The 26,835-nt window shown below is 45.0% G+C and overlaps 1 protein-coding gene across 2 annotated transcripts in view; it reads left to right on the top strand.

Annotated features, from left to right (window-relative positions):
* CLTCL1 (clathrin heavy chain like 1) overlaps positions 1-26,835 on the top strand; it is a 68,285-nt gene that overhangs the window by 5,333 nt on the left and 36,117 nt on the right. For both annotated transcript variants that reach the window (XM_032229347.1, XM_032229348.1), the window contains exons 2-14: positions 109-316; positions 9,237-9,505; positions 10,332-10,493; positions 10,624-10,737; positions 12,667-12,840; positions 14,344-14,541; positions 16,396-16,596; positions 18,519-18,671; positions 20,157-20,279; positions 22,144-22,281; positions 23,883-24,047; positions 25,095-25,275; positions 26,332-26,495. In XM_032229347.1, coding sequence (XP_032085238.1) covers positions 109-316; positions 9,237-9,505; positions 10,332-10,493; positions 10,624-10,737; positions 12,667-12,840; positions 14,344-14,541; positions 16,396-16,596; positions 18,519-18,671; positions 20,157-20,279; positions 22,144-22,281; positions 23,883-24,047; positions 25,095-25,275; positions 26,332-26,495 — 2,250 coding nt within the window. The remainder of the gene's footprint in view (positions 1-108; positions 317-9,236; positions 9,506-10,331; positions 10,494-10,623; positions 10,738-12,666; positions 12,841-14,343; positions 14,542-16,395; positions 16,597-18,518; positions 18,672-20,156; positions 20,280-22,143; positions 22,282-23,882; positions 24,048-25,094; positions 25,276-26,331; positions 26,496-26,835) is intronic.

Raw genomic sequence — 26,835 nt, 5'->3', positions numbered from 1 at the left:
TCCACTCTTCCCCCCCCCACTCAAAAAAAAAAAAAGGTCAAGAAATGAATGGACAGAGGAGGGGAAGTCTTTTAACGAAATGGCTCTTGGTGTGCATTTGTTTTTTAGCTCCAAAATCTCGGAATAAATCCAGCCAACATTGGGTTCAGCACCTTAACGATGGAATCGGACAAATTCATTTGCATCCGGGAAAAAGTTGGGGAGCAAGCGCAGGTGGTTATTGTCGACTTGAGCGACCCAACCACGCCTATCCGGCGTCCCATCTCGGCAGAAAGCGCCATCATGAATCCCGCTTCCAAGGTCATCGCTCTGAAAGGTACGCTGGCTGACTTGTTTTCACCCGAGAGGGAACAAGAGTCACACGAAAGGGAAACTTTGCCTGTTCGTGGTTTTTTTCAATCACAATTTAAAAAAAAATATCCACAGCATTATTTATTCACCTTTGTTTTTGGGAGTTTGTACAGGTACTTCTCGACTTACGACCACAGTTCTGTTGCTAAGCAAGATGTTAAGTGTGCGTTGACACGTTCTCCATCTAGGTGGAGACAGCATCCGAAATGGGTTGACCTCGTCTGCTCGCTAATTGGACTGAGTCTGCCAAAGCTGTTGTTTAGACACGCATTTGTTGCTAGCTTCCTCCAGCGAGGGAGCATACTGCTTCCCTTTTCTGTCTTTCGGCTCACCCTAGGAGCCATCCAGGCAGAAAAACATTTTTTTATGTTGCCTTGTTATATTTGTGTTGCATTTCTGTGTATTTGTGGTTTAGTGGTTAATACAACTGCCTAATACGTAATACAGCCCAGGTTCAATTTCCAGTAAGGGTATGGCTAGCTGATGAGAGCTAAATAGCTTGAAATAGATCTATACTAGTCTCCCTTTATTTATCAGCACAAATGCAACACAAATGCAACAAGGCAACATAAAATATGGCTTTCTGCCTGGATGGCTCCTAGGGTGATCCGAAAGACAGAAAAGGGAAGCAGTATGCTTCCTCCCATATTTGGGCATACCAGGAGTTGTGACACAATGCATACCTATTTCCCTGGCTTAGCTGATAAAGGAGGAGAGCCTGTGGCTTAGTGGCTAGTACAACCGCCTAATATGTAATACAGCCCAGGTTCAATTCCCAGTAAGGGTATGGCTAGGTGATGAGAGCTAAATAGCTTGAAATAGATCTATACTAGTCTCCCTTTATTTATCAGCACAAATGCAACACACACACACACACACACACACACAAATATGAATGAATGACAGACATCAAATTTAGTTAAATATTGTAAGTGATACCAGTTGACTCCCTCTCCTAGGTAGAGTCATTGGGTTGGACTGCCTTTGTGGCACAGCCGACCACAATTCTGTTGCTAAGCAAGATGTTAAGTGAGCATTGATGTGTTTTATGACTTTTCAAGCCACTGTTGCTAAGTGAATCACTGCAGCTGTTCAATTAGTAGCACGGCTGTTAAGTCCGGCTTCCCCCATTGATTTTGCTTGTCAGAAAGTCGCAAAAGGAGTTCATGTGACCCTGCCGTCATAAATGAGAGTCAGTTGCCAAGCGCCTCCGTTTTGATCCCTCAACCATGGGGATGCTGCGACTGTCATAAGTGTGATCATGTCATTGTTTTCAGGGCTGTGGTCACTAAACAAATGTACTACCTGTATAAACTCCCCCCCCCCCCAAATAAAAGGGAAAAGAAAAAAATATAAGAACACAACGACACTAAACAAGACATTTCTAAAAAGTGCACAGGGAGAAGAAACACACACGGAGATCTCTTTAAAAAATGAAACTTAAGCCTGTTAATTGTTGACAGTAAATGGCAAGGCTGAAAACGGCAGCAATTTAATTTGAATTGCGAGGAAAGGATTGCGGCCGTCTGCGCAAAATAGCTTTCCAAAGGGAATGATAAGAAATTAATTTTGAGATTAGAAAATCGATATTCCAGGCCACTGAGAATTTCAGATACTGCCATTTCCATGTTCCCAGAAAGTTTTGCCCTGTCAATAATCACTTCTGTAGCTTAATCTTCCTCGACAGCAATGATGACCTAGTTGGACAAATCTTAAGATTTGGTTAATGAAAATGTACCGTATTTTTCGGACTATAAGATGCACCGGAGTATAAAACGCACCAAGATTTTGAAGAAGTAAACAAGAACAAAATGTTTTTGCCTCCCCAGCCGCCAGGAGCACTCTGCAGGCCTCCCAAATCTTTTGCGTGCCCCATTTTTGCGAAAAACAACCCTGTTTTTGGTGAAAACAGGATGTGCGGGGCAGGTTTTCTGGAGGCAAAAAAAAAAAAGGCTGTATTCAGTGTATAAGACGCACCAACATTTCCACCCTCTTTTGTGGTGGGGGGAGTGCGTCTTATACTCCGAAAAGTACGGTACTTGGTTTATTAAAGAAATTTAGATTATGCAGTAGTTCTAGCTATAGCAAATAAAAGTGATATTTCTGTGGGAGTGCAGTTTTAGCTCTCACAGCAATCTGTAATCTAGAGGTTACCTGATCAGTACATTTAAATGCCCTTCCGCAGATAGGCACACAAACTCTTTAGATTTAAAATAATTCCACTGTCAACTGACTGTATACTTTTCTTCCTGCATTCTTGTCTTAATACAGACGGTGAGTTCATTTTATCCTAGCAAACTTGTATGTTTAACAGTATGGAATGGTCTAATCTCATAAAAAGTACTGAAATCTGGAAAATAAATATGTATATCTAAGCAATTGGGCATCTCAATGGAGAATTCCATTAAATTCAGTGGAATTAATTGAGATCTAGACGAAATGGTTTGAATTTTGCGGGGGGAAAATTGTCGTCTTCCTTTGTGATATTACACCGATTCACGACTTGCTGGTTATAACTGTACCAAGGGAATGGCTCCTGAGCAAATCCATCCCATCGCCGTACAGTTAATGAATAGCAAGGAACTGAGCCACACATACTTTTATGAGAGACCTTTGCTAGCATGGTGTTTTGTGCGCTAGTCATCGACTTGATTCTAAATGTGGTTAATACTATCCAGAAAGTCATGACAAAACTCGCAGGGGTCCACGATTGTATACATAATCAGTTATATTGGGAATTGATGAGCCTGAGCCTGCTGTTTGCAGGGCTTGCTAAAAATTGCTTGGTATAAGTAAGAATACATGGCATGGGCAAATAGCCCTACTAAAAGCCGTGATCAAAAGATTCAGCATTCATCAAGATCGAACTGCTGGCAGTTGGCAGAATTATCCGGCAATTCTTCATTCTAACCACTGCGCCACCACAGCTCTTAATAGCAACAGCGCTTCGATTTATATACCGCTTCACAGTGCTTTGCAGCCCTGTCTAAGCGGTTTTCAGAGTCGGCCTCTTGCCCTCAACAATCTGGGTCCTCCTTTTACCGACCTCGGAAAGGATGGAAGCCTGAGTCAACCTTGAGCCACTCGGGATCGAACTCCTGGAGTGAGCAGTGAGTTAACCTGCAATGCTGCGTTCTAACCACTGCGCCACCACGGCTCTTATTGCACTTTAGTTCCAGTTATCTTGGCCCCCTGCGAATCGGTGCATTGACCAAGAAAGCTAACACTGATTGACAACCTGAAATGCAGCTCGAACTAACATATTAGTTTGTAGGTACACTGCAGTAACTAAGCGGAGAAATGTAAGTGCTGTCTGTGCGCCCCCACCACTTAAAGCAGGAGCAACTTTAAGACAATTTTTAAGACTTGTGGACTTCAATTCCCAGAATTCCCTAGCCAGCACAGTTTAGGGCCGACAGAGGAATTCTGGGAGTTGAAGTCCACAGGTCTGAAAATGGCCCAGTTTAGAAACCCCTGACTTATAATACTATCATATCCTCTCTGGGGTTTTTTTTTTTTTTTTGGTCTCTTTTCTTAAATATACAAAGCCCTGGGAAATAGGTATGATAGCTTTTCGGTAGTCGCAGAATGTAGTTTGTCCCAAACCATTAAAGTCGGAGAGACCCATAGCAATAGCAGTTAGACTTATATACCACTTCATAGGACTTTCAGCCCTCTCTAAGTGGTTTACAGAGTCAGCATATTGCCCCCAACAACAATCCGGATCCTCATTTTACCCACCTCGGAAGGATGGAAGGCTGAGTCAACCCTGAGCCGGTGAGATTTGAACAGCCGAACTGCAGTCAGCTGAAGTAGCCTGCAGTGCTGCATTTAACCACTGCAGCACCTCGGCTCAAAGTCTGTTCTAAAAATTTCCCCAAAATAAGACCTCCCCGGATAATGAGCCCATTTGGGCTTTTGAGCGCATGTGCTGAAATAAGCCCTCCCCAAAAATATTGCAACACAGCAGCAGCCATGAGGTGGCCATGCTCGCCGCCTCCTGCACCCCCAAAATAATAATAAGACCACCCCAAAAATAGGGCCAGGTGCTTATTTCAGGGGGTCAAAAGAAAATAAGACCCTGTCTTATTTTTGGGGAAACATGGTAATGAACTGCAGATGTTCCTCGGTTGCTAAGAGACTGGGGTGAGCTCACCTTTCGTGTTTTGCTCGAAGCTTTGCCCCCCCCCCCCTACAAGCAACGGGGTAATAAATGTCAGAAAGGTAACGGCTTCCCTGAACAGGAAACTACCGGACGACTGCATGTGACATTTCCCATTCTCCCCATATTTATCTCCCCTACTTTGTGCCGTAGCCCCAGCAGCACTTCCTGGTCTCTGTACCGTCTTGTAAAAGCGCCTCTGTGTGTTAATGCAAAAACGGGGAAACGTAGCACTTCACGCGAGCCATTTCCATACACACAGCATGGGAATGCAGCAGCCACCGTTTTTGCGCTCTCTGTTGCGCAGACGTAAAGTGTTCAGAGCTTTTCTTGTCCCCAATCACCCCACCCCCCACCCCCACCTTTCTTGGATGTGACCCACCAGTTCAGGCTTGTATATGTGTCGGTGTTGCTTTTGTTTTAAATTTTATTTTTAGTTCACCTGAATGGAGAACAGATGCCTGCCTGCCGAAGATAAGTGGTTATTGTTCAATTGTGTTACTCGCAGCTTTAGGTTAATCCTGGTTAGAGGCTAGAATCAATTGTGGTCTAAGCTCCCGTGATGTGACGGCCACTGGAACAGCACAATCTGCTGGAGGGGACCTTGCCGAAAGGCTGGGTAAAATTGCCTCGCTTTGCTGACCCTTAAATTCGGTTGAAACACTCTGGTCCTTGACTTAACCAAATCTCAGGGCTGCTTTGCTTGTGGGAAGGATTTCTATCGCTAGCCCAAAAGTTGAACAGGTGATGGATATAAATACGGTCACATCTATTTCATGGTATCTTGGCCTCTGCCAGTTATCTATCTATCTATCTATCTATCTATCTATCTATCTATCTATCTATCTATCTATCTATCTATCTATCTATCTATCATCTATCATCCATCCATCCATCCATCCATCCATCATATCTACCTAATGTAAGTATCTCCATCCACCATTTGTCCCCCTTCTCCATCTATCATCTATCTTTTTATCTATCCAGCCATCCATCTATCATACTTATCTATCTACTGAATCTATCTCCATCCACCATTCGTTCTCTCCTCTCTCTCCATCCATCCATCCATTCTATCTATCTATCTATCTATCTATCTATCTATCTATCTATCTATCTATCTATCTATCTACCTACCTACCTACCTACCTACCTACCTACCTACCTACCTACCTACCTAATCTAAGTATCTCCATCCACCATTCATCCCTGTCTCCCTCCATCCATTATCTATCTATCTATCTATCTATCTATCTATCTATCTATCATCCGTCCCTCCCTCCCTCCATCCATCCATCCATCTATCATATCTACCTACCTAATGTATCTCCATCCACCATTTGTTCCCCCTCCATCTATCATCTATCTATCTTTTTATCTATCCATCCATCTTCTATCATACCTATCTATCTACTGAATAAGTATCTCCATCCACCATTCGTTCTCTCCCTCTCTCTCTATCCATCCATCCAACCATCCTTCCATCCAACCATCCATTCATCATATCTGCCTATCTACCTAATCTATGTATCTCCATCCACCATTCATCCCCCCTATCTATCTATCTATCTATCTATCTATCTATCTATCTATCATCTATCTATGTCCAATTATTGATCAGTTATCTCTCTCTAGGTTAGCTATCATCCATCCATCCATCCACCCATCTGACAAATGTATATAGCCACCCAATTCATTTTGTGATTCTTATGGAGCAAAAAAGTTTAGGTAAAAAGGTGGGCTGAAGGAGAGGGTCCCCCCCCCCCCCCCACAATTGATCCTCAGCTGGGGATTTCCTCTTAAAATCTTCTCTCCTGAATAAAAACCTTCCAAGCTTGGAAGTTGCACCTTCTATTATTTTTTTCCTACTTTTAAGAAAGCCCCGTTAGCTTTTACAACTGGCCGTTTTTCCATTCTGATCTGATTTGCCTGCTTTATCTTGTAAATAACCCAATGCAGAAATGGATGGGGATTTGAAATTCAGTCATAACCGCTTCATTTATGGGTTAAGGCCTTGGGGAATTGCTTTTCACGAGGCCTTTGTTTTTTCTTTTTCTCGAGGCGTTAAAGCAATCTGCAATCTGTCTCCCCCGATTCCTGCTCTTGCCTGTTTCTTTCTCTTGCTGTCCCAGTCTTTCCCACTGCTTTGCAGTCTTAACAGAGAGAAAGCAGGGAGCTCATAGCATGGAGATTATTTCATTGAGATCTCTTTTTCTTACGGAAGCGGACACTTTTATACCGCAAAGCGGTTTCGCTTAGAAGCGGTCAGGCCACAGAACTGAAGCAAGCATCATTCACGAACTTCCATTCTTGCAGCATGCAGACCAAAGAGGGTCTGCGTGAAAAGACCACAGAGGCATCAAGCTAAATGTGTGTGTGTGGGGAGGGGGGGGGGAGATGGACGGAGACGAAGCCGAAGGATGAAAACAACTGCTAGTAACCTTCCAGCTACTCAGCCAGTTGGCCTGCTACAGCTCTTTCTGCCTTGCAGCCACTGGGTTGCCTAACTTAGTGTTTTTCAACCTTTTTTGTGCAAAGGCACATTTTTTTCATGAAAAAAATCACGAGGCACACCACCATTAGAAAATGTTAAAAAAATTTAACTCTGTGCCTATATTGACTATATATAAAGTAATTCTCCCACGGCACACTTTACACTATGTCACGGCACACTAGTGTGCCGCGGCACAGTGGTTGAAAAACACTGGCCTAATTAATTAATTAACTAATTAAACACTTTTCAGACCATTTATGGATGTTGCTTAATAAATGCGTTCCATTTGGGGGGAGTTTACAGCTAGAGAGAAATGGAAGAAGAAAATCGAGGTGAAAAGAAGGCGTTTTAAAATTGTTGGAAGAAATCTGTTTTAAGCCACTGATACATTACAAAAAATATTCCCCCCCCCCCTAGTGTTCATTCCCCAGAAGGCTTTGTGAAAAGGGCAGAGTTGGTAGTTAAAGAGGTCTATTATCTTTCCCTAAAGCTCTTTCTTTCAAAAGTTTGGAAGTAGGTCCCTTCACCAGGTTACAGAATTACAGAATAATAACAGAGTTGGAAGGGACCTTGGAGGTCCTCTAGTCCACCCCCCCCTGCTCAGGCGGGAAGCCCTATACCATTTCAGACAAATGGTTGTCCAATCTCTTCTTAAAAGCCTCCATTGATGGAGCGCCCACAACTTCTTGGAGGCAAGACTCTCCACTGATTGATTGTTCTCACCATCAGAAAATATTCTCCTTAATGCTAAATTGATTATTTTTCACCTGTTACTTCTTGTCCTGCCTAACTGGAGAATAGTTCTCCCCTCCTCACGCCCACCCTTCCCTCTGTGACAACCTCCTCAAATATTGGATCGGATATTGGAAATAATTGTTTATATATTCCTCTTAACCGCCTGTCCTTGACTTTCTCTCTTTGAGCCCTGAAATATATCTACTTGTTGTTAGTTGCAAAGTTGTGTCCAACCCATCGCAGCCCCATGGACAATGTTCCTCCAGGCCTTCCTGTCCTCTACCATCCTCTGGAGTCCATTGAAGCTCACGCCAACTGCTTCGGTGACTCCATCCAGCCACCTCCTTCTCTGCCGTCCCATTCCTCTTTTGCCCTCAATCGTTCCCAGCATGAGGCTCCAGGGAGTCCTTCCTTCTCATTAGGTGGCCAAAGTACTTGAGTTCCCTCTTCAGGATCTGGCCTTCTAAAGAGCAGTCAGGGTTGATCTCCTCTAGGACTGACCGGTTGGATAGCCTTGCAATCCAAGGGGCTTGCAGGAGTCTTCTCCAGCACCAGAGTTCAAAGGCCTCCATTCTTTGGTGCTCAGCCTTCCTTATGGTCCAACCTTCACATCCATAGAAGCAGACAGCTCCATATACAAATCTTAAGCCCACCGACGGAGATGATCTTGGGGTTGAAGTACTTTCCCATTAGGAAGGGTTGATCATCCCAATTCATGTTTTGAATCGTGTGAGCTCTGCACATTGAGTAGTAAGATGAACTGATCCGTTTAACACTGTGCGGCGAGAGCATTCATCCTTGTTTCAAGCTGCTGTCTGAAGTGAGTTGACTTCCTTTTTCTCAATATTTCGTTTTTTCTGCCTCTGTGGCCAAGACTGTTGAGCAATCTTAACCCTCTTTAGATGGGACAAAGAGGGCCGAGGTGCAGGAGAATTAAATCATCATCATCATCATCATCATCTTTTAACAACCCCATAATTCCTTGTTGGGTGGAGTCCGGCAAACTGAATGGAGCTGAGTGTATACTGGTCGGATGCCCTTCCTGTTGCCAATGCAGAGTTTTGTTCGGCAGAGAGAGAGAAATAACTGCCTCTACCAAGGATCGAACTCAGCCTCCCGAATGTGGGGTGAGAGCTTTACCTCTAGGTCCCGCATCACTCAGCCATAGAAACTAATCATCTTCTTTTAATGCCCCCATAATTCCTTGCAGGGTGGAGTATGGGCAACTGAATGGAGCTGAGTATTTACTGGCCGGATTCCCTTCCTGTCACCAGGGTGGAGTTTTGTTCGGCAGATACATTCTCAGTGTGCCTAGAGAGAGAGAAAAATCTGCCTCTGCCTAGGATTGAACTCACAGACCTCCTGATTGTGAGGCGGGAGCTCCACCCCTAGGCCACCACACCACTCCTATGCCGGAGAATTAAATCCGGGTGGGATATTTGGGAGATCTGTGATTCTTCTTTTTGTTGTTGTCTTTTCTGTCTTGCCAACCAGCGGGGAAAACCCTCCAGATCTTTAACATTGAGATGAAAAGTAAAGTGAAAGCACACACCATGGCTGAAGAGGTCATTTTCTGGAAGTGGATCTCGGTGAACACCGTGGCTTTAGTGACGGAGACGGCCGTCTATCACTGGAGCATGGAAGGAGATTCTTCACCCCAAAAAATGTTCGACCGACACGCCAGCCTTGCCGGCTGCCAAATCATCAACTACCGGACGGATGAGAATCAGAAATGGTTACTCTTAATTGGCATCTCTGCCCAGGTAGGGCAAAACCTCTGGAATTCTGTTTTATTTCTTAGATGTTTATTCCACCTTTATTATTTTATAATTAATTCAGGGAGGGGTGAACATACACGATACTCCTCCCTCCTTTCCCCTCCAAAAAACAACCTTCCCGCGGACTATGAATACGATCTGCCTAATGACCGGCTGGGTGGCCGTGGCTAGGTGGTCATGTGACTGAGTGGGCGTGGCCAACTCGATATCACTCACGCCAAGGGGCGCCTCACCAACCTTTACTCGCCCCTCCCCTCCCAGCCACTCCTTGTCTGCCCGCCTGGGCTCCTTAGGGCCCCAATAGGAAGCAGTGGTTGGAGCTAAGCAGCCACCATGAGAAAGAGTTGGCAAAACAGCTCAGTTCAAATTGGATCTGGCTGAGAAGGAGGCTCAGCAGAAGCACCTCACTGAGGACTACGAGCATAGGCTTTCCAAGCAGAGGGAAGGCCTGCGGGAGTGCAAGGCCAAGTGCCGGCGCCTGGAGGCTCAGTGGGCTGAGATGGTCAGCCAGTTCCAGGCCATGATGCAGTCCCACTGGAACGAGGCCCTCCCGCTCTTTGCCACCAGCGGTGTTTCCCTCCAGCCTTCGCCCAAAGCCCCCCACCAGGAGGCCGAAGCAGACCCCAAGTCGGAATTTCTGCCCCCCTCCGCCCCACACAAAAAGACCCCGAAGGGGAAGACTCTCTCCAGCAACACAAGCGTTCATTGCATGTAACTGTCCCAGGGGCCGTAGTTTGAGGAACCCCTGATTTAGCACTATGTAAAAAATGCAAATAACCTTTGTCCCATGACGCGTCTGGCTTTGTTCTAGCAAAACCGGGTGGTGGGCGCCATGCAGCTGTACTCCGTGGATCGCAAAGTCTCCCAGCCCATCGAGGGCCACGCGGCAGCCTTTGCCGAGTTCAAAGTCGAAGGAAACGCCAAACCGTCCACCCTCTTCTGCTTCGCTGTCCGCGGCCCCGCAGGAGGCAAGGTAATGAAAGAGAAGCCAGGCCTTACATAAATTTAGCAAGGCCCCCCTTCTCCCCCCCCCCCGCAAGTTTTCCCTCGGCTTTCCTGCTTTGAGCCAAATGGCGGATTGTCCTTTCACGGTTCCTTTTCAGCTTCATATCATCGAAGTGGGTCAGCCTGCGGCGGGGAACCAGCCCTTCGTCAAAAAAGCGGTGGATGTCTTTTTCCCTCCGGAAGCCCAGACGGATTTCCCAGTTGCAATGCAGGTAAATGAACAGGGGGAAGCAGGTTTGCGCCCTCTCCAGCCAGTGGTGGGTTGCAGGCGGTACGCCCCGAAGAGCTTAAAAACAGGTAAGGAGCTCGGGCGTACCGGTGCCTGCCGGGAACCCTGGGTACCGTTCTGGTACGGTGCTCCGGAGGGCCCACACGCCCGCCCAAGCTCCTTACCTGTATTTGAGCTCTTTGGCATTTCCGCTCACACGCACGGAGTGTATGGTGCCTCTACCAAGCAGATGGAGCGTCGCGGAGGCGTCACGGAGATAAGGATGCATGCGTACACTGCGCGTGTGCATGTGGGAGACGCCGGGCCCCGTTGCACTGTACCAGTTGCCCCGGGATCCGGAACCCACCACTGTCTCCAGCCCTTTATACCAGGGGTGGGTTCCAGCCACCATTACTACCAGTTTGGCAGCTGAAAAATTGTGTGCGTATGCACTTGCTTCGTTTGCGTGTGCGCCAGCCAGGCACGCGCGCATTTTCATTAAAACGATCTGTGCATACACACCACATTAAAATCATGTTTTTCCAATGAAGATGTTCTGCACATGCGCAGAACAGAAAATCAAGATTAGCACCACCGAGGATAAAACCGGTACGGTCACGTGTCCACTGGAGTTACTACCTATTCTGCCGAACTGGACAGAATAGGTGGGAACTCACCTCTGCTTTATACCTCCCTGGGCAGGTAGAGAGTTATTCCTTGACTTGACTTAACAGTAAGAAGAGAGTGGAAGTCACTTGTCTGAGATTGTCTTGAGAGATAGATAGATAGATAGATAGATAGATAGATAGATAGATAGATAGATAGATAGATAGATAGATAGATAGATAGATAGATAGATGATAGATAGATACAGAGATAGATAGATAATGATAGATGATAGATAGATAGATGATAGATAGATAGATATATGATTGATAGATAGATGATAGATAGATATAGATAGAAAGATAGCTAGATATATGATATATAGATAGATGATAGATAGATACAAGATAGATAGAAGATAGATATATATAGACGATAGATAGATAGATAGATAGATAGATGATATATAGATAGATGATAGATAGATAGATAGATGATAGATAGATGATATAGATAGATAGAAGATAGAGATGATAGATAGATAGATAGATAGATAGATAGATAGATAGATAGATAGATAGATAGATAGATAGATAGATAAGTTTAATTGGGCCTTCCCATGTGGATCTGATCTTTGAGGTCTGATTTCCAATAAGTACCTCTGGCTGCTGTTCTGATCAAGGTTTCCCAAGATCGTGAAGCTGACTCCTTGTCTCGATAAAACCCCTTTTATTTAGTTGAAAGGGAATTCCTCTCCAGCAAAGTCCCGGCCAACAGTCTTTCATGAGATTTCACCTTGGTCAGGCTTGGAGAGCTGCCAGGCCGATATCTTCTAAACACCATGCTGTAGCAGCAATTCTGGAGTCAGGAACAGATCTTCACCCTAATGAATTGAACTCATTGTCTCCTGCAAACTCCACTCCCCTTTTGTTCCTCTTTTATTTCCTCTGGGAGGGGCCATTCACCCTCTACCCGTGCCTTTACTCCCGAGTCGGCCCTTGTTCCTTAAATGTTCCCTTCTCCTGGCAGCTCTGTGCATATGCACACCGGGAACAGGCTCCAGCTGTTCTTCTGCCCCTCTGATCTCTGACTCCGATGGCAGCTGATAACTGGCATACAGCTCTGACCCCCTCTCTGCCTCTGACACAGAGCCCTCATCAGAGCCTTCCCCAGACTCCAGGACTGGCCCACGTTCCTTCCCAACCTCCTCCTTGTCTTGAGTCTGCCACCAGCTCCACTGGCGGGCCACAACAGGACTGGACTAGAAGACCTCGAAGGTCCCTTTCCTGCTCCGTTCTGATTAATATCGATTAATCCGTTTTCACAGATTGGAACAAAGCACGGCGTGATCTACTTGATCACAAAATACGGCTACATACACATGTACGATCTGGAATCCGGGGTCTGCATCTACATGAACCGAATCAGCGCCGAAACGATATTTGTAACATCGCCGCACGAACCCACCTCTGGAATTATTGGAGTGAATAAGAAGGGGCAGGTAAGACGGTTGCTGGAAGTTTAGAAATGCATGGAAGTCCGTGTAGCGGGATCCAGAAGCGGGGCCTTTTCCGTGGTGGCTCCCTCCCTGCAGAACATCATCCCTGCAGAGGTATAGGTTGGTCCCCACTTGGAGACTCTTTTGCAAGTCACCGAAGGCCTGGTTTTACCAACGGGCCCGCAGACTCCAGAGTTGTATGGAGCCCATGAAATGGCTCATTTGATTGTTGTCAATAGGGAGTGGTAGCATGTCATTGCCTGATAAAAGGAAGATAGATGAGAAAGGAAAGAAGGAAAATATGTGATAAAGGAAGGAAGATCATGGAAGGAAGGAAAGAAGGAAGATGATAAAGGGAAGGAGGGAGGGAAGGAAGGAAGGGCAATAGCACTTAGATTTATATACCGCTTCACAGTGCTTTATACCCTTCTCTAAGTGGTTCATAGAGTCAGCCTCTGTTGGGCTTTTATCCTTGTAAGCTGCCTAGAGTCACAGAGTAAATTTTCATAAAAGATGGATGGATGGATGGAAGGATGGAAGGAAGGAAGGACATTATGTGCTGCTTCACGGTGCTTTAGGGCCCTCTCTAAGCGGTTTACAGAGTCAACCTCTTGACCCCCAACAATCGGGCTCCTCATTTTACCCACCTCGGAAGGATGGAAGGCTGAGTCAACCTTGAGCCTGGTGAGAATCGAACTGCCAAAGTGAAGGCAGCTGGCAGTCAACAGAAGTAGCCTGCAGTACTGCACTCTAACCACTGCACCACCGTGGCTCTTATGATGCAACCAGATTTTGTTCTTTCCCTGCAGTTTGCTAGTTGTTAAACATTTTAACAATCTGTAAATCGCCCGGATTCTCTTGGGAGTCAGGCGACTGATGCATATAATCATTTATTATCATGATGAACTGCTACACCATGTCATTTCTTAGAAATGATGTTTAATGAATTGTGTTCGAAGTTTAAACTCCCTAATAAAATTAAAGATAGATAGATAGATAGATAGATAGATAGATAGATTGATAGATAGATAGATAGATAGATAGATAGATAGATAGATAGATAGATAGATAGATAGATAGATAGAGGAAATAGGGAATGAATGGAGAAAAAGAGATACATATTGATGGATGGATGGATGGATGGATGGAGATAGATAGATAGATAGATAGATAGATAGATAGATAGATAGATAGATGGATGGATGGATGGATGATAGATGATGAGAAGAAAAAGAAGAGAGAGATAAGGTAGGTAGCAGGGAGGGGGCAGGACAGAGGGAGAGAGCTGATGGATCTATCCATCCATCCATCCATTTTCTATCTGTCTACAGTATCTATCTATCTATCATCTATCTATCTATCTATCTATCTATCTATCTATCTATCTATCTATCTATCTATCTATCTATCTATCTATCTATCTATCTATCATCTATCAGGAATATATCTGTTGGCCGTAGCTGTCACGTTTCATCACATGCTCTCTCTCTCTCTCTCTCTCAATAGGTCCTCTCGGTTTGCGTGGAAGAAGACAATATTGTAAACTACGCCACCAACGTCCTTCAGAATCCGGATCTGGGTCTGCGGATGGCCATCCGGAGCAACTTAGCCGGGGCGGAAGAGCTTTTTGCCAGAAAATTCAATACCCTTTTTGCCCAGGGAAGCTACGCGGAGGCGGCTAAAGTGGCCGCGTCTGCACCTAAGGTAAACCATTTTTGAAGATATCTATGCCTTCAGAATATTTATCTACTAAATTCCCGTTCAATTCCTGGGAGTTCCCACAACTTCCGAAAGCAACTTCTATTCCATGGGTTGATTGTTCTCACTGTCAGAAAGTTCCTCTTTATTTCCAGGTTGAATCTCTCCTTGGTCAGTTTCCATCTATTATTCCTTGTCTGGCCTTCGGGTGCTTTGGAGAATACCTTGACCCCCCTCCTCTCTATGGCAGCCCCTCAAATATTGGAAGACTGCTATCCTGTCTCCCCTGGTTCTTCTCTTCACTAGTCTAGCCATGCCCAGTTCCTGCAACCGTTCATTGTATGTTTTAGCCTCCAGGCCTTTGACCATCTTAGATAGATTCAGATTAACAGAGTTGGAAGGGACCTTGGAGGTCATCTAGTCTAACCCTCTGCCCAATGCCTACACCATTTCTGACCGATGGCAGTCCAAACTCTTCTTGAAAGCCTCCAGTGAAGAAGTTCCCATAACTTCTGAAGGCAACTTCTGTTCCGTGGGTTGATTGTTCTCACTGTCAGAAAATTTCTCCTTATTTCTAGGTTGAATCTCCTTGTTCAGTTTCCATCCATTGTTCCTTGTCTGGCCTTTGGGTGCTTTGGAAAATAACTTGACCCCCTCCTCTCTGTGGCAGCCCCTCAAATATTGGAAGACTGCTGTCATGTCTCCCATGGTCCTTCTCTTCACTAGACTAGCCAGGCCCAGTTTCTGCAACCATTCTTCGTATGTTTTAGTCTCCAGATCTTTGATCATGTTGGATAGATTCAGATTAAGAGAGTTTGAAAGGAGCTTATAAGAAGCCCGGGCTTTAGTTAACAACGTATTGACAGTGGCGCAAATAATCTGTGTGCAGCATTGGGAAAAAGAAAGTATCCCGTTAGAGTTAGACACAATTAGAAAAATTTTGGCCTGGGAGGAAGCAGATAGGCTCACCCTAGAATTAAAAAATAAAGGGGAGTCGGAATATTATGCAGTTTGGAACAGATTTTATTATTGGTATCAGACAAGGTGACAAGACTGGAACAAACTTTAAATAATGTGATTGGACAGAAGGATAGATAATATACTAAGTAGACTGACAATTAATGGATGAGATTATGTGTGCCGTATTTTTTGGAGTATAAGACACACCCTCAAAAAAGAGGCTGAGAATCTGGGTGCATCTTGTGCACTGAATACAGCATTTTTGGCCTCCCAAAACCCCGCTGCCTTTGCCAAAATGGCCATGCATAGCCTCTAGGAGGCTTCCAGAGGGTTCCTGGGGGCTGGGGAGGGCAGAAATAAGTGAAAAACTGGCCTCAATTTTGCCCCAGCTCCCAGGAGCATTCTATAAGCCTCCTAAAGGCTATACATGCCCTTTTTTTGACAAAAAGCAGGCCCATTTTTGTGAAAAACGGGCCATGTTTTGCACGCTTTTGGTCCCTCCCATCCTCCAGGAGCACTCTACAAGCCTCCTAAAGGCTATTCATGCCCTTTTTTTGGGGGAAAAAAGTGGCTTCACAAAAAACTGGCCGTTTTTGGGAGGTCTGCAGAGTGCAAAAACTTTTTTTTTTAAAATTTGCCTCTTCAAAATCTTGGTGCATCTTATACTCCAGTGCATCTTATGCTCCAAAAAATACGGTATATACTGTGGTCGTATCATAACGGCTTCCCTGGGCTGCACTATTTTAAATGCAAAAACAATAAAAAATATATTTTTTAAAAAAAGAATTGGAAAGGAGCTTGTAGGTCATTTAGTCCAAGCAGGAGACCCTACACCTCTTCTGACAGATGGCAGTCCAGTCTCTCCATGAAAGCATTTAACCATCCGGTTCTGACATCCAGGGCATCCTGCGTACCAGCGATACCATCCGGAAGTTCCAGAGTGTCCCGGCTCAACCCGGGCAAGCTTCGCCCTTACTACAGTACTTCGGTATCCTCCTGGACCAAGGGCAGCTCAACAGATTTGAATCTCTGGAACTCTGCCGTCCCGTCCTTCAGCAGGGCCGCAAGCAGCTGCTTGAGAAATGGCTGAAAGAAGACAAGGTGAGCCTCCCATCGCCATTCGTTAGGGCGGTCCTGCTATACCGTAAAGCCACAAGCGAGAATGCCTCGTTGAGGCCTAACCATGACCTGTGGTGAGGTCCCCCTGAGACTCAGAATAACTTTATTGTCACTTGGGATGCACACGAATCGGCATACATTGAAATGAAATTTCGTTGGCATACAGCTTTCAAAGGGTCTCCACTTCTAATATGCACTACATAAACATGACAACATAGATAGACTGACAGACAGACAGAAAGAGAGAGGAGGGGGGAGATAGATAGATAGATAGATAGATAGATAGATAGATAGATAGATAGATAGATAGATAGATAGATAGAAGGATAAAGGCGATGGATGGATGGATGGATGGATGGATGGATGGATGGATGGATGGATAGAGATGGATGGATGGATGGACGGACATAGAGAGAGGGGGGAGATAGATTGGTAGGTAGATAGATGAGATGGATGGATCGAGAGAGAGAGAGTGATGAGATGGGTGGATGGATGGATAGATCAAGAGAGAGATGGATGGATGGACGGACAGATGGGGGAGATAGGTAGGTAGATAGATGAGATGGATGGATGGATTGAGAGAGTGATGAGATGAGTGGATGGATGGATAGATCAAGAGAGAGATGGATGGACTGATAGATGGACGGACACATAAAGAGGGGGGGAGATAGGTAGGTAGATAGATGAGATGGATAGATAGATCGAGAGAGAGAGAGAGTGATGAGATGGGTGGATGAATGAAGATAGAGATAGATGAGATGGATGGATAGACAACAGACAGACAGATACTATACATACATACATACATAGAAAATTATGCATATACCCACATATATTATATCACATGAAGAAACAAGACAGTTTAGTTTGAATGTACACATGTACATGGCGAGAGAAACAAATCTTGCCAATTTGTCTCCTGTCTGCGCATAGGTGAGATTCATTCTTCTCTCTCTTCAGGTCTCACTCTCCATTTGCGACTGGAAGTCCGGTTTCCCCTCCCCCCCCCAAGAGTCTCCTCCTAGTGCGGTGTCCTTTTTCCTCTGCCGGTCCTAACCGAAAGCCCTATCAATTGTGGAGCCAACCGGCAACAGGGAGCCGCAGCAGAGGGATGAAAGAGCCACATGCGGCTCCAGAGCCGTGGTTTGCCGATCCCTGATGTAGTGTATATTGGAGGCAGTGATCCTTTTGAGACCTGTATGCAATGAAATTTCATATTAATGTGTGCCGATTAGGGTACGTTTAAAGTGACAATAAAGTTAGCCGTAAGTTCGTACAGGTAAAATTCAGCTTGAAAGCAGAGTGGCTTCACCCAAGGCTTTGGATACGTCAGACTCGGAGCACTGAGAAGGATCACATGGAATTACTTCTGAGTAGTTCCTATATTGTTCTGAACTTAGAGACAGAATCTTGCCAGACTAAAGCAATTATCTGCCATAACAATAGATAAATTTCATGAATTGCTAGGGAGGGTCCAACCTTTGCCCTCTTCCTGCCCACCAGACATTCTAAGCTCTTTGCCTTCTGGGGGGGAGGAAACCCCCTCCATCCTCCTACCTACATCCCACCACACTGTGTGTGTGTGTGTGTGTGTGTGCGCGCGCGCGCGTGCGTGCGTGCGCACGTGTCCTGCTTTAGATGAAGTTGGCACAGTTGTCCAGCTCACAGTAGCAATCATCTTTTCCTTGGGCAGCATAGTCGGCCCCTGAAATTCAAGTCGCCCTCTCGTGCCAAACAGTAACAGTTGTGGTATTTGGACGTGGCTGGGGCGTGAAAGTATTTTCGGAGGCCGGCACGATGTCAGTAAACTGCTGATCCAGTTGCCCCCGTCTGTCAAGCAGCCGGGAGTTTTTTAAACCCTTGGGTTGGCGTTGATTTCCGAAACCGAACTTTTTTTGTTTCAGCTGGAGTGCTCCGAAGAGCTGGGAGACTTGGTGAAGGCGGCTGACCCAACCCTCGCCTTGAGTGTTTATCTCCGGGCAAACGTCCCCAATAAAGTCATCCAGTGTTTTGCAGAAACGAGTCAATTCCAGAAAATTGTTCTTTATGCCAAAAAGGTAATCTTATCTCTTCTGAAAAATGCCTGCTTGGGCAATGCTCACCTTCTAACTTAACACATTTTTTTTTAAAAAAAAACAACAAACCTCTGCTAAGGTAACGCAAAGTCTTGGAACATTCCAAGTATGTTAGAAGTGTGAGTTGGGATTGTCTCAACTGGCTGAATTTCTGTTTGGCTTACAGCAGGGGTGTCAAACTCGATGTCAAGGTTTCCAAGTGACACCCCCAACGAAAGAAGACTCCGAGGCTTGAGTTTCTTCAAAGTTCCATTTTATTAGAGATGTCCTATTGGCACATCTGGGAAAACCCGAATCTGAAAGCTTCCAGGTTTTCCCCACCCAAATGAAAGTCCCAAGTCCCTGCCCAGCACCCACATGTCCATCCCATGGCCCAATCAGGCTCCATCCAAAGCTGGAGATGCCTCCCAATCACACCAATCCAGGTGCAGGGCAAGATGTCCTTGACACTCTGAGAAAGGAATGTTATTTTGACTATATCTCACACGTATTCCATATAATCCCCCCTTCCCAGTTTCCCACAGTAGAAAACGTGGCAGGCTGGAAAGGGCTAATGTAAAAGATGTCATCCAGGCCTCACACTCGATTTCATTGAAGGCCGCATCAGGGTTAGGTTTGACCTTGGAGGGGGGGCAGGGGGCATGGCCAGTTTGCCATTGCTTGTGTCAGGGGCATCTGTGGTGGGCTGAGCCCTCTGCCAGCGAAAATGGGTTCCCGAGCTCTGTTTTCACTGGCAGAGGGCAGCAGGAGGCCCTCGCAGCCGAAAACAGAGTCTGATTTTCACTGGCAGAGGCACCGCAGGCTGGCCCTTTGCTGTGTCAGGATTCCAAATAGCATCCAAAATAAATCAGAGTCCAAGGGAAGGTATTGCTCAAAGTTCCAATTTATGAAGAGAGCCATGTTGGCACAGCTGGAAAAGCTTCCCGGTTTTCCCCACCCAGTTGAAAGTTCCAAGATCTTGCCCCCCCACCCCCACCAGCCCATCACATGGTCCAATATTCCTCTGCCATCCTGGCAGTTCCACCCCTCCAGTTCTGGTCAGGTGCAGAAGTGCAGACACAAAGGATGACCTTGGCTTTTTAGAAAGAATGTTGTTATGGCTACATAGCATCTAACTCCGTACAATTCCCCCCTCCCATTTTCCCACAATAGAAAAAGGCATAGTAGAATAATAGAAAGTGTAGTAGGCCTGACATGCTGTTTTTTGGGCGGCCCCACAGGCTAGACCTAACCACCCCGCAGGCCAGATCTGGCCTCCGGGCCTTGAATTTGACACCCTTGGCTTACGAGCTAGAACAGGACTACTCAATACTTATTTTGCCGTATAGGGAATCCTCGACTTACGATCACAATGGAGCAAAAAATTCTGTCGCTAAGCAAGGCAAGTCAATTAAAGACCCAACTAGGTAGCCATCCTCAATGCTAGTGATTTATCACTGCTTAGTAACTTGATCTCTTCTTTTAAAGGTGGGCTATACCCCTGACTGGATTTTCTTATTGAGAAGCGTAATGAGAGTCAACCCAGATCAAGGTCTTCAGTTTGCTCAAATGCTGATTCAGGATGAAGAGCCTTTGGCCAACATCAACCAGGTAAAGGGCCCTCTAAAGGCTCCGGTGGTTCTAGAAAACGGGGGAATCCTGGGAGTTGAAGTCCACCAGTCTTAAAGTTGTGTTCTGACCTAGGCTTCCCAAAAGCCCCGAAGCCAACTCCTCGTCCCAATAAAACCCCTTTTATTTAGGTTAAAGGGAATTCCTCTCCAGCAAAGTCCCGGCCAACAGTCTTTCATGAGATTTCACAACTACAGACCTTTATCAGACTTGGAGAGCTGCCAGGCTGATATTTTCCAAACTTCACGCTGTAGCAGCAATTCCTTGGCAAGAAGTCAGGAACAGATCTTCACTCTAATGAATTGAATTTATTGTCTCCCGCAAAGTTTTTCAAAGGAGGATTTATAGTCACAGACCTTATCTGGCTTGGAGAGCTGCCAGGCCGAGATCTGCAGAACTTGGCAAGGAGTCTCAGAGAGTCACGAACCAATGAAGCGAACTAATTGTCTCCTGCAAACTCCACTTCCTTTTCGCTCCTCTTTTATTTCCTCTGGGAGGGGCCATCCACTGTTCACCTGTGGCCTTACTCCCAAGTCGACCCCTGTTCTTTAGCTGTTCCCTTCGTCTGGCAACTCTGCACATGTGCACACTGGGAAGAGGCTCCAGCTGTTCGTCTGCCTCACTGATGTCTGACTCTGAAGGCAGCTGATAACTGGCATATGGCCCTGGCCTCCTCTCTGCCTCCGACACAGAGCCCTCATCAGCCTTCCCCAGACTCCAAGACTGGCCCAGGTTCCTCCCCAACCTCCTCGTTGTCCAAATCTGTTGCCAGATTTGCTGGCGGGCCACAAGTTGCCCAGTTTGGAGATCCCTGTTCTAGTGGATAACTTGAAATCTAACATGGTGTCATCAGAGACGTGTTGAACTGTAACGTTTGTGTATCTTGTATCTGAAGCAAGCAAACCTAGGGTCTTCTATAATTGTCGTTAAGAAGGGATAGATCTTAGTGGAAAGTGCAGTGAAGTAATAAAGATGCCGGCACTTTCATAGGAAAATCTCATCTCAGTGGTTCAACTCTGAAGGGAGAGAGAACTGTTTTTAATCATACATCTTTCTGACAATGGAAGCAGGGTCATTTCCAGGATGCAGAAGACGAAAGTAATGTAATTGTAACCTTTGGTGGTGTGATGGTTGCCATAACTGAAAGATAGGTGCTATGTGCTTAGAATGCAGTATTGTAGGCTAATTCTGCCGACTGCCAGCAGTTCGATCCTGAGCGGCTCAAGGTTGACTCAGCCTTCCATCCTTCCGAGGTGGGTAAAATGACCCAGATTGTTGGGGGTCAAGAGGCTGACTCTGTAAACCGCTTAGAGAGGGCTCTAAAGCACTGTGAAGCAGCACATAATGTCCATCCATCCATCCATCCATCCATCTTTTATGCAAAATTACTCTGTGACTCTAGACAGCTTACAAGGATAAAAGCCCAACAGAGAATGACTCTGTGAACCACTTAAAGAAGGGTGTAAAGCACTGTGAAGTGGTATATAAATCTAAGTGCTATTGCCCTTCCTTCCTTCCTTCCTTCCTTCATCATCTTCCTTCTTTCATTCCTTCCATGATCTTCCTTCCTCTATCATATATTTTCCTTCTTTCCTTTCTCATCTATCTTCCTTCTATCACTTTCCTCCCTCCTTTCCTCCCTCTCTCCCTCCTTCTCTCCCTTCCTTCCCAATGGTTAGAATGCAGTATTGCAGGATAATTCTGACTGCCAGCAGTCTTATGAGGTCAGTAAAACGAAAGCCCAGATATGCAATATGCTGACTCTAAACCCCTTAGAGAAGGTTGTAAAAGCATTATGAAGCGGTATATAAGTCTTCAGTGCCCTTGATATGTTCTTCTGCTGCAGATTGTCGACGTGTTCATGGAGAACAGTTTAATTCAGCAGTGTACTTCCTTCTTGCTGGATGCCTTGAAGAACAATCGTCCCGCTGAAGGCCACCTTCAGACCCGTCTGCTCGAGATGAATCTCATTCATGCTCCCCAGGTAACTACTTCCCCTTCCCGCCACGGTTTCCTCTTGAGAAGAACAGTTGTCCCTCTTCTAGATACAACGTCAACTTCTCACGGCCGGTCCGAACGGGCACAAACTCGACACGTGGGGACAATTCCACGCTGGATGACAACGCGAAAAAATGTTGTCCACCACGATTTCTTCAACCTTATTTCCATTGACAAAAATTGTTTGGAGAAACAGTGGCGGATAATGCTGATTGCATTGATGTCAGAGTTCCAAGTAATAGACCCACTGGTTCCCAAGAGAAAGTACATTGTTTTGAGTACACAGCCTCAGCTATCTCTAATCCCCTCTCCCTATCCCTCTGCTCCAGTGCAGCACTGAAGCACCAAGATGGTTTCAGCCAGGCCAGCTTCAGGATTGACAGTTGAGTTATCACCCATGGAATTCTTCCGCGGCAAGTTGATCGCGGCGAGATAGGCGTGAAGAATTGTCCTAGACACCGGCCGGTCAATTTCTCTCTCTCTGTTTTTTTTTTAAATAAAATTTTTATTTTCAGCCAAACACAAACACACAACACATATAACATAAAAGCCTCCTCAGTCTCCGAAGTGGGGCATGGGAGGAGTCACAGCTGGGTATTGTCATGGCCCATCTGCCTGGAGACTGAGGTAAATCTTGAGGCCACACCTCTACCCCTCCTCTGACTCTCCAGATTAAACTCAGTCTCTGGTCCAGAAGGAGCTAAATACCTGGCTCTCCTAGGCGTGAGATTTTTTTTTTCTCTTTTTCTTTTTCTCTCTTTTGTGTTTTACCTTCGGAAAATTTTCCCTTTGGACGGACCTTTTAGCATTGATAACATTCTCTAATAGTTTCCGATTCCATTTTTTTTACCCATTATTAGTATCATCAATCTAATATACATGTATACAAATAGTTATATTTATTAAACATCCATTAAGCCCAGCTATTATTACATCCTTTCAACATAAGGCATATTAAATTTGAAGTAAATTTATATTATAACATTTTATTACATTATCCTGAAATCATCCAATGATATTACATCTTTCTAATCTATTCTATATAGAATTGTTTATCTTTTATAAAAAGGCTTTTCAACATCACCTCCATAATCCTCACTTACAGTTTGTATAAGATTTCATATTATCAATCTAGTATATATAAATGCTTTGTTATCATTATTAATCATTTATTTGACTACAGCTGTTATTACGTTGTGCATTGCACTCAAAATTTAACTATATTTAACTAAATTTATTGTGACATCATTCTATTATTTTAGCATTGGTAACATTGTCTAGTAATTTTCAATTCCATGTTTTTTCCCCATTTTTAGTATCTAATAATGGGGAAATCTAATATACTTGTATACAAATCTAATTGTATACTTGTATACAAATCTAATTGTATACTTGTATACAGTCTAATATACTTGTATACAAATTGATATAATTATTAAACATCCATTAAGCCTAGCTATTGCATCCTTTCAACTTAAAGCATATTAAATGTAAATTTATATTATGAATATATTATTTTTTAAAGGTTCCTTATAGAATCCGTATGTGATGTTGTAAGACGTGCTGCTTTTGTTAATTTTCTTTTAGGTTGCCGATGCCATCTTGGGAAACCAGATGTTCACCCACTACGACCGAGCCCACATTGCTCAGCTGTGTGAAAAGGCCGGCCTGCTGCAGAGAGCTTTGGAACACTACACGGATCTCTACGATATCAAGCGTGCTGTCGTGCATACTCACCTTCTGAATCCAGAGGTAAAACAAATGATGATGTTAGTTGCGAAGCTGTGTCTGACCCATCGCGACCCCATGGACAACGTTCCTCCAGGCCTTCCTGTCCTCTACCATCCTCTGGAGTCCATTTAAGCTCACGCCGACTGCTTCAGTGACTCCATCCAGCCACCTCCTTCTCTGCCGTCCCCTTCTTCTTCTTTTGCCCTCCATCGTTCCCAGCATGAGGCTCTTCTCCAGGGAGTCCTTCCTTCTCATCAGGTGGCCAAAGTCTTTGAGTGTCCTCTTCAGGATCTGGCCTTCTAAAGAGCAGTCAGGGTTGATCTCCTCTAGGACTGACCGGTTGGATGGCCTTGCAGTCCAAGGGACTCGCAGGAGTCTTCTCCAGCACCAGAGTTCAAAGGCCTCCATTCTTTGGCACTCAGCCTTTCTTATGATCCACAGCCATCCATTGCCACTGGGAAAACCACAGCCTTGACTATACACACTTTTGTTGGCAGGATGATGTCTCTGCTTTTTAGTATGCTGTCTAGATTTGCTATAGCTTTCCTCCCCAGGAGCAGATGTCTTCTAATTTCTTGGCTGCAGTCAGATTTTAGTTCTTTAATTATTAAGGTAAAGGTAAGGGTTCCCTTCGCACATATGTGCTAATCGTACCTGACTCTAGGGGGAGGTGCTCATCGTTTCAAAGCCAAAGAGCCAGCGCTGTCTGAAGACGTCTCCATGACTGGCATGACTAAACGTCGAAGGCGCACGTAACGCTGTTACCTTCTGTTGTGGTCCTTATTGTTCTACTTGCATTTTTTTTAAACCTGCTTTCCAACTGCTAGGTTGGCGGAAGCTGGAAGAAGTTAACAGGAGCTCACTCCGTTATGTGGCACTAGGGATTCGAACTTCCGGCTTTTCCGATCAACCAGCTCAGCGTCATAGCCAATGAGCCATCGCGTCCCTTTATTAATCCTTACTTGTTCCTAATGCAGTTTGGTCGGGTTGCCAGCTATAGATTATATATGCATCTATTTACATATTTAACTTTGGTGGGATTTCTCTCTCTCTCCCCCTCCTCCCCAGTGGCTGGTGAATTTCTTTGGCTCCCTGTCTGTTGAAGATTCCGTTGAGTGCCTGCGAGCAATGTTGTCTGCCAACATCCGCCAAAATCTTCAGCTGTGCGTCCAGGTGGCTTCCAAGTATCACGAACAGTTGGGCACACAGTCTCTTGTGGAACTGTTCGAGTCCTTCAAAAGCTACGAAGGTACGTTTAGGACACGGGCGGCCCCAACACACACACACGCGCACACACACACATACACAACACACACACACACACGGTCCGTGGACTTGACACTGGCATGGCAGAGTGTAAAGTCATTGAGTTGAAAACTGGTGGACAGATTAAAGAGGATGAGTGGAATCCCATGATTAACCTGATAGGATTAATTTACTCCATATTACGTGGAGAGCAATTATCCTATCCTCGGCTTAATGGAATCAGAATCAAAGTCTTGTATTTAATGCTGTTGTCTAAACTGCTGAAATGCCCGTGTTGAGTTTTGAAAAATGTTTTCGATGTATTTGGTTTATTTTTCTTTTTTTTTATTTTCTTTTATTTAGTTATCTGATTGATTGATTGATTAGCCCTTGGGCCATATCAAAGTGCAGAGTTCCAGGAACAAATTATTACCGATAAAGGCAATTTAAACTGGGAATTGGATAAAATATGATTTCAAATGAAATTGAGGTTTGTTTTTGTAACCCAAATGTAAAGCCATCAACAACGGAAAGGACTTGATGCAGAGTATTTGATGAAAGGGTTCCTGTCAAGAGTTTGTTGCAAAAATCAAATCCAGAAAGCACAGACAGATGACTGATTCAGCAGGATTCATTAACTTCTTTATATACATAATAACACATGAATAAATGTACAATACCAACAGCAGATTCTTCCAACGTGGTAGAGAGGTTTCCAGTTTCAATTGAGAGAGCAGACTAGATTAGTTCTCTTGCACAGACTCAGAGTTGCATAGGTAAGCCACACCCAGGCTCCAAGTTGTCTGGCATGGCTCTCATTCACCAAATAGTTCCCATTGGCGACCCAGTTGCCATGCCTATACATTGGCTGACCTCGTTACCATGTCCTATTCCAGCCAGTCCCCAGTGGCTGACCTGTTGCTATGTCCTATTGCAGTTCATGAATATTCTGACAGTTCCTAATAATTTTCTGACTCGTGCCAAAAAAAAAGGACTTTTAACTCTTTGAATTAATTCATCCCCACACCTCCTCTAACCTCTTGTTTCTCTGCCTGTCTAGGACTCTTCTATTTCTTGGGTTCTATTGTCAACTTCAGCCAAGACCCGGATGTCCATTTTAAATACATCCAGGCGGCCTGCAAGACCGGCCAAATCAAAGAGGTCGAAAGGATCTGCCGCGAAAGCAACTGTTACAATCCAGAACGAGTGAAAAATTTCCTGAAGGTAGAATTTCTGGGCGCAGCAGCTTTTAGACTGCTGTTTCTCAGCCTCATCCCGTTTTAAGATGGGTGGACTCCAACTCCCAGAATTCCTGGGATGCTGGCTGGAGAATTCTGGGAGTTGAAGTCCCCCCATCTCCAAACCACTGAAGTTGAGAAACACTGTTTTAGGCTGTTTGTTTGTATCTTACCCTTATTATTTTTACAAATAACTCTGACAGTGAACATATCCAACACACCTTCCTCATCCTATTTTCCCCAGAACAACCCTGTGAGGTGGGATGAGCCGACAGAGAAGGACTGGCCCAAAGTCACCCAGCTGGCTTTCATGTCTAAGGCAGGGC

Source organism: Thamnophis elegans, chromosome 13 (genome assembly GCF_009769535.1).
Source record: "Thamnophis elegans isolate rThaEle1 chromosome 13, rThaEle1.pri, whole genome shotgun sequence".
Taxonomy (NCBI): domain Eukaryota; kingdom Metazoa; phylum Chordata; class Lepidosauria; order Squamata; family Colubridae; genus Thamnophis; species Thamnophis elegans.
Note: the sequence above shows the minus strand (reverse complement) of the source record. Positions and strands in the feature narration are given on the sequence as shown.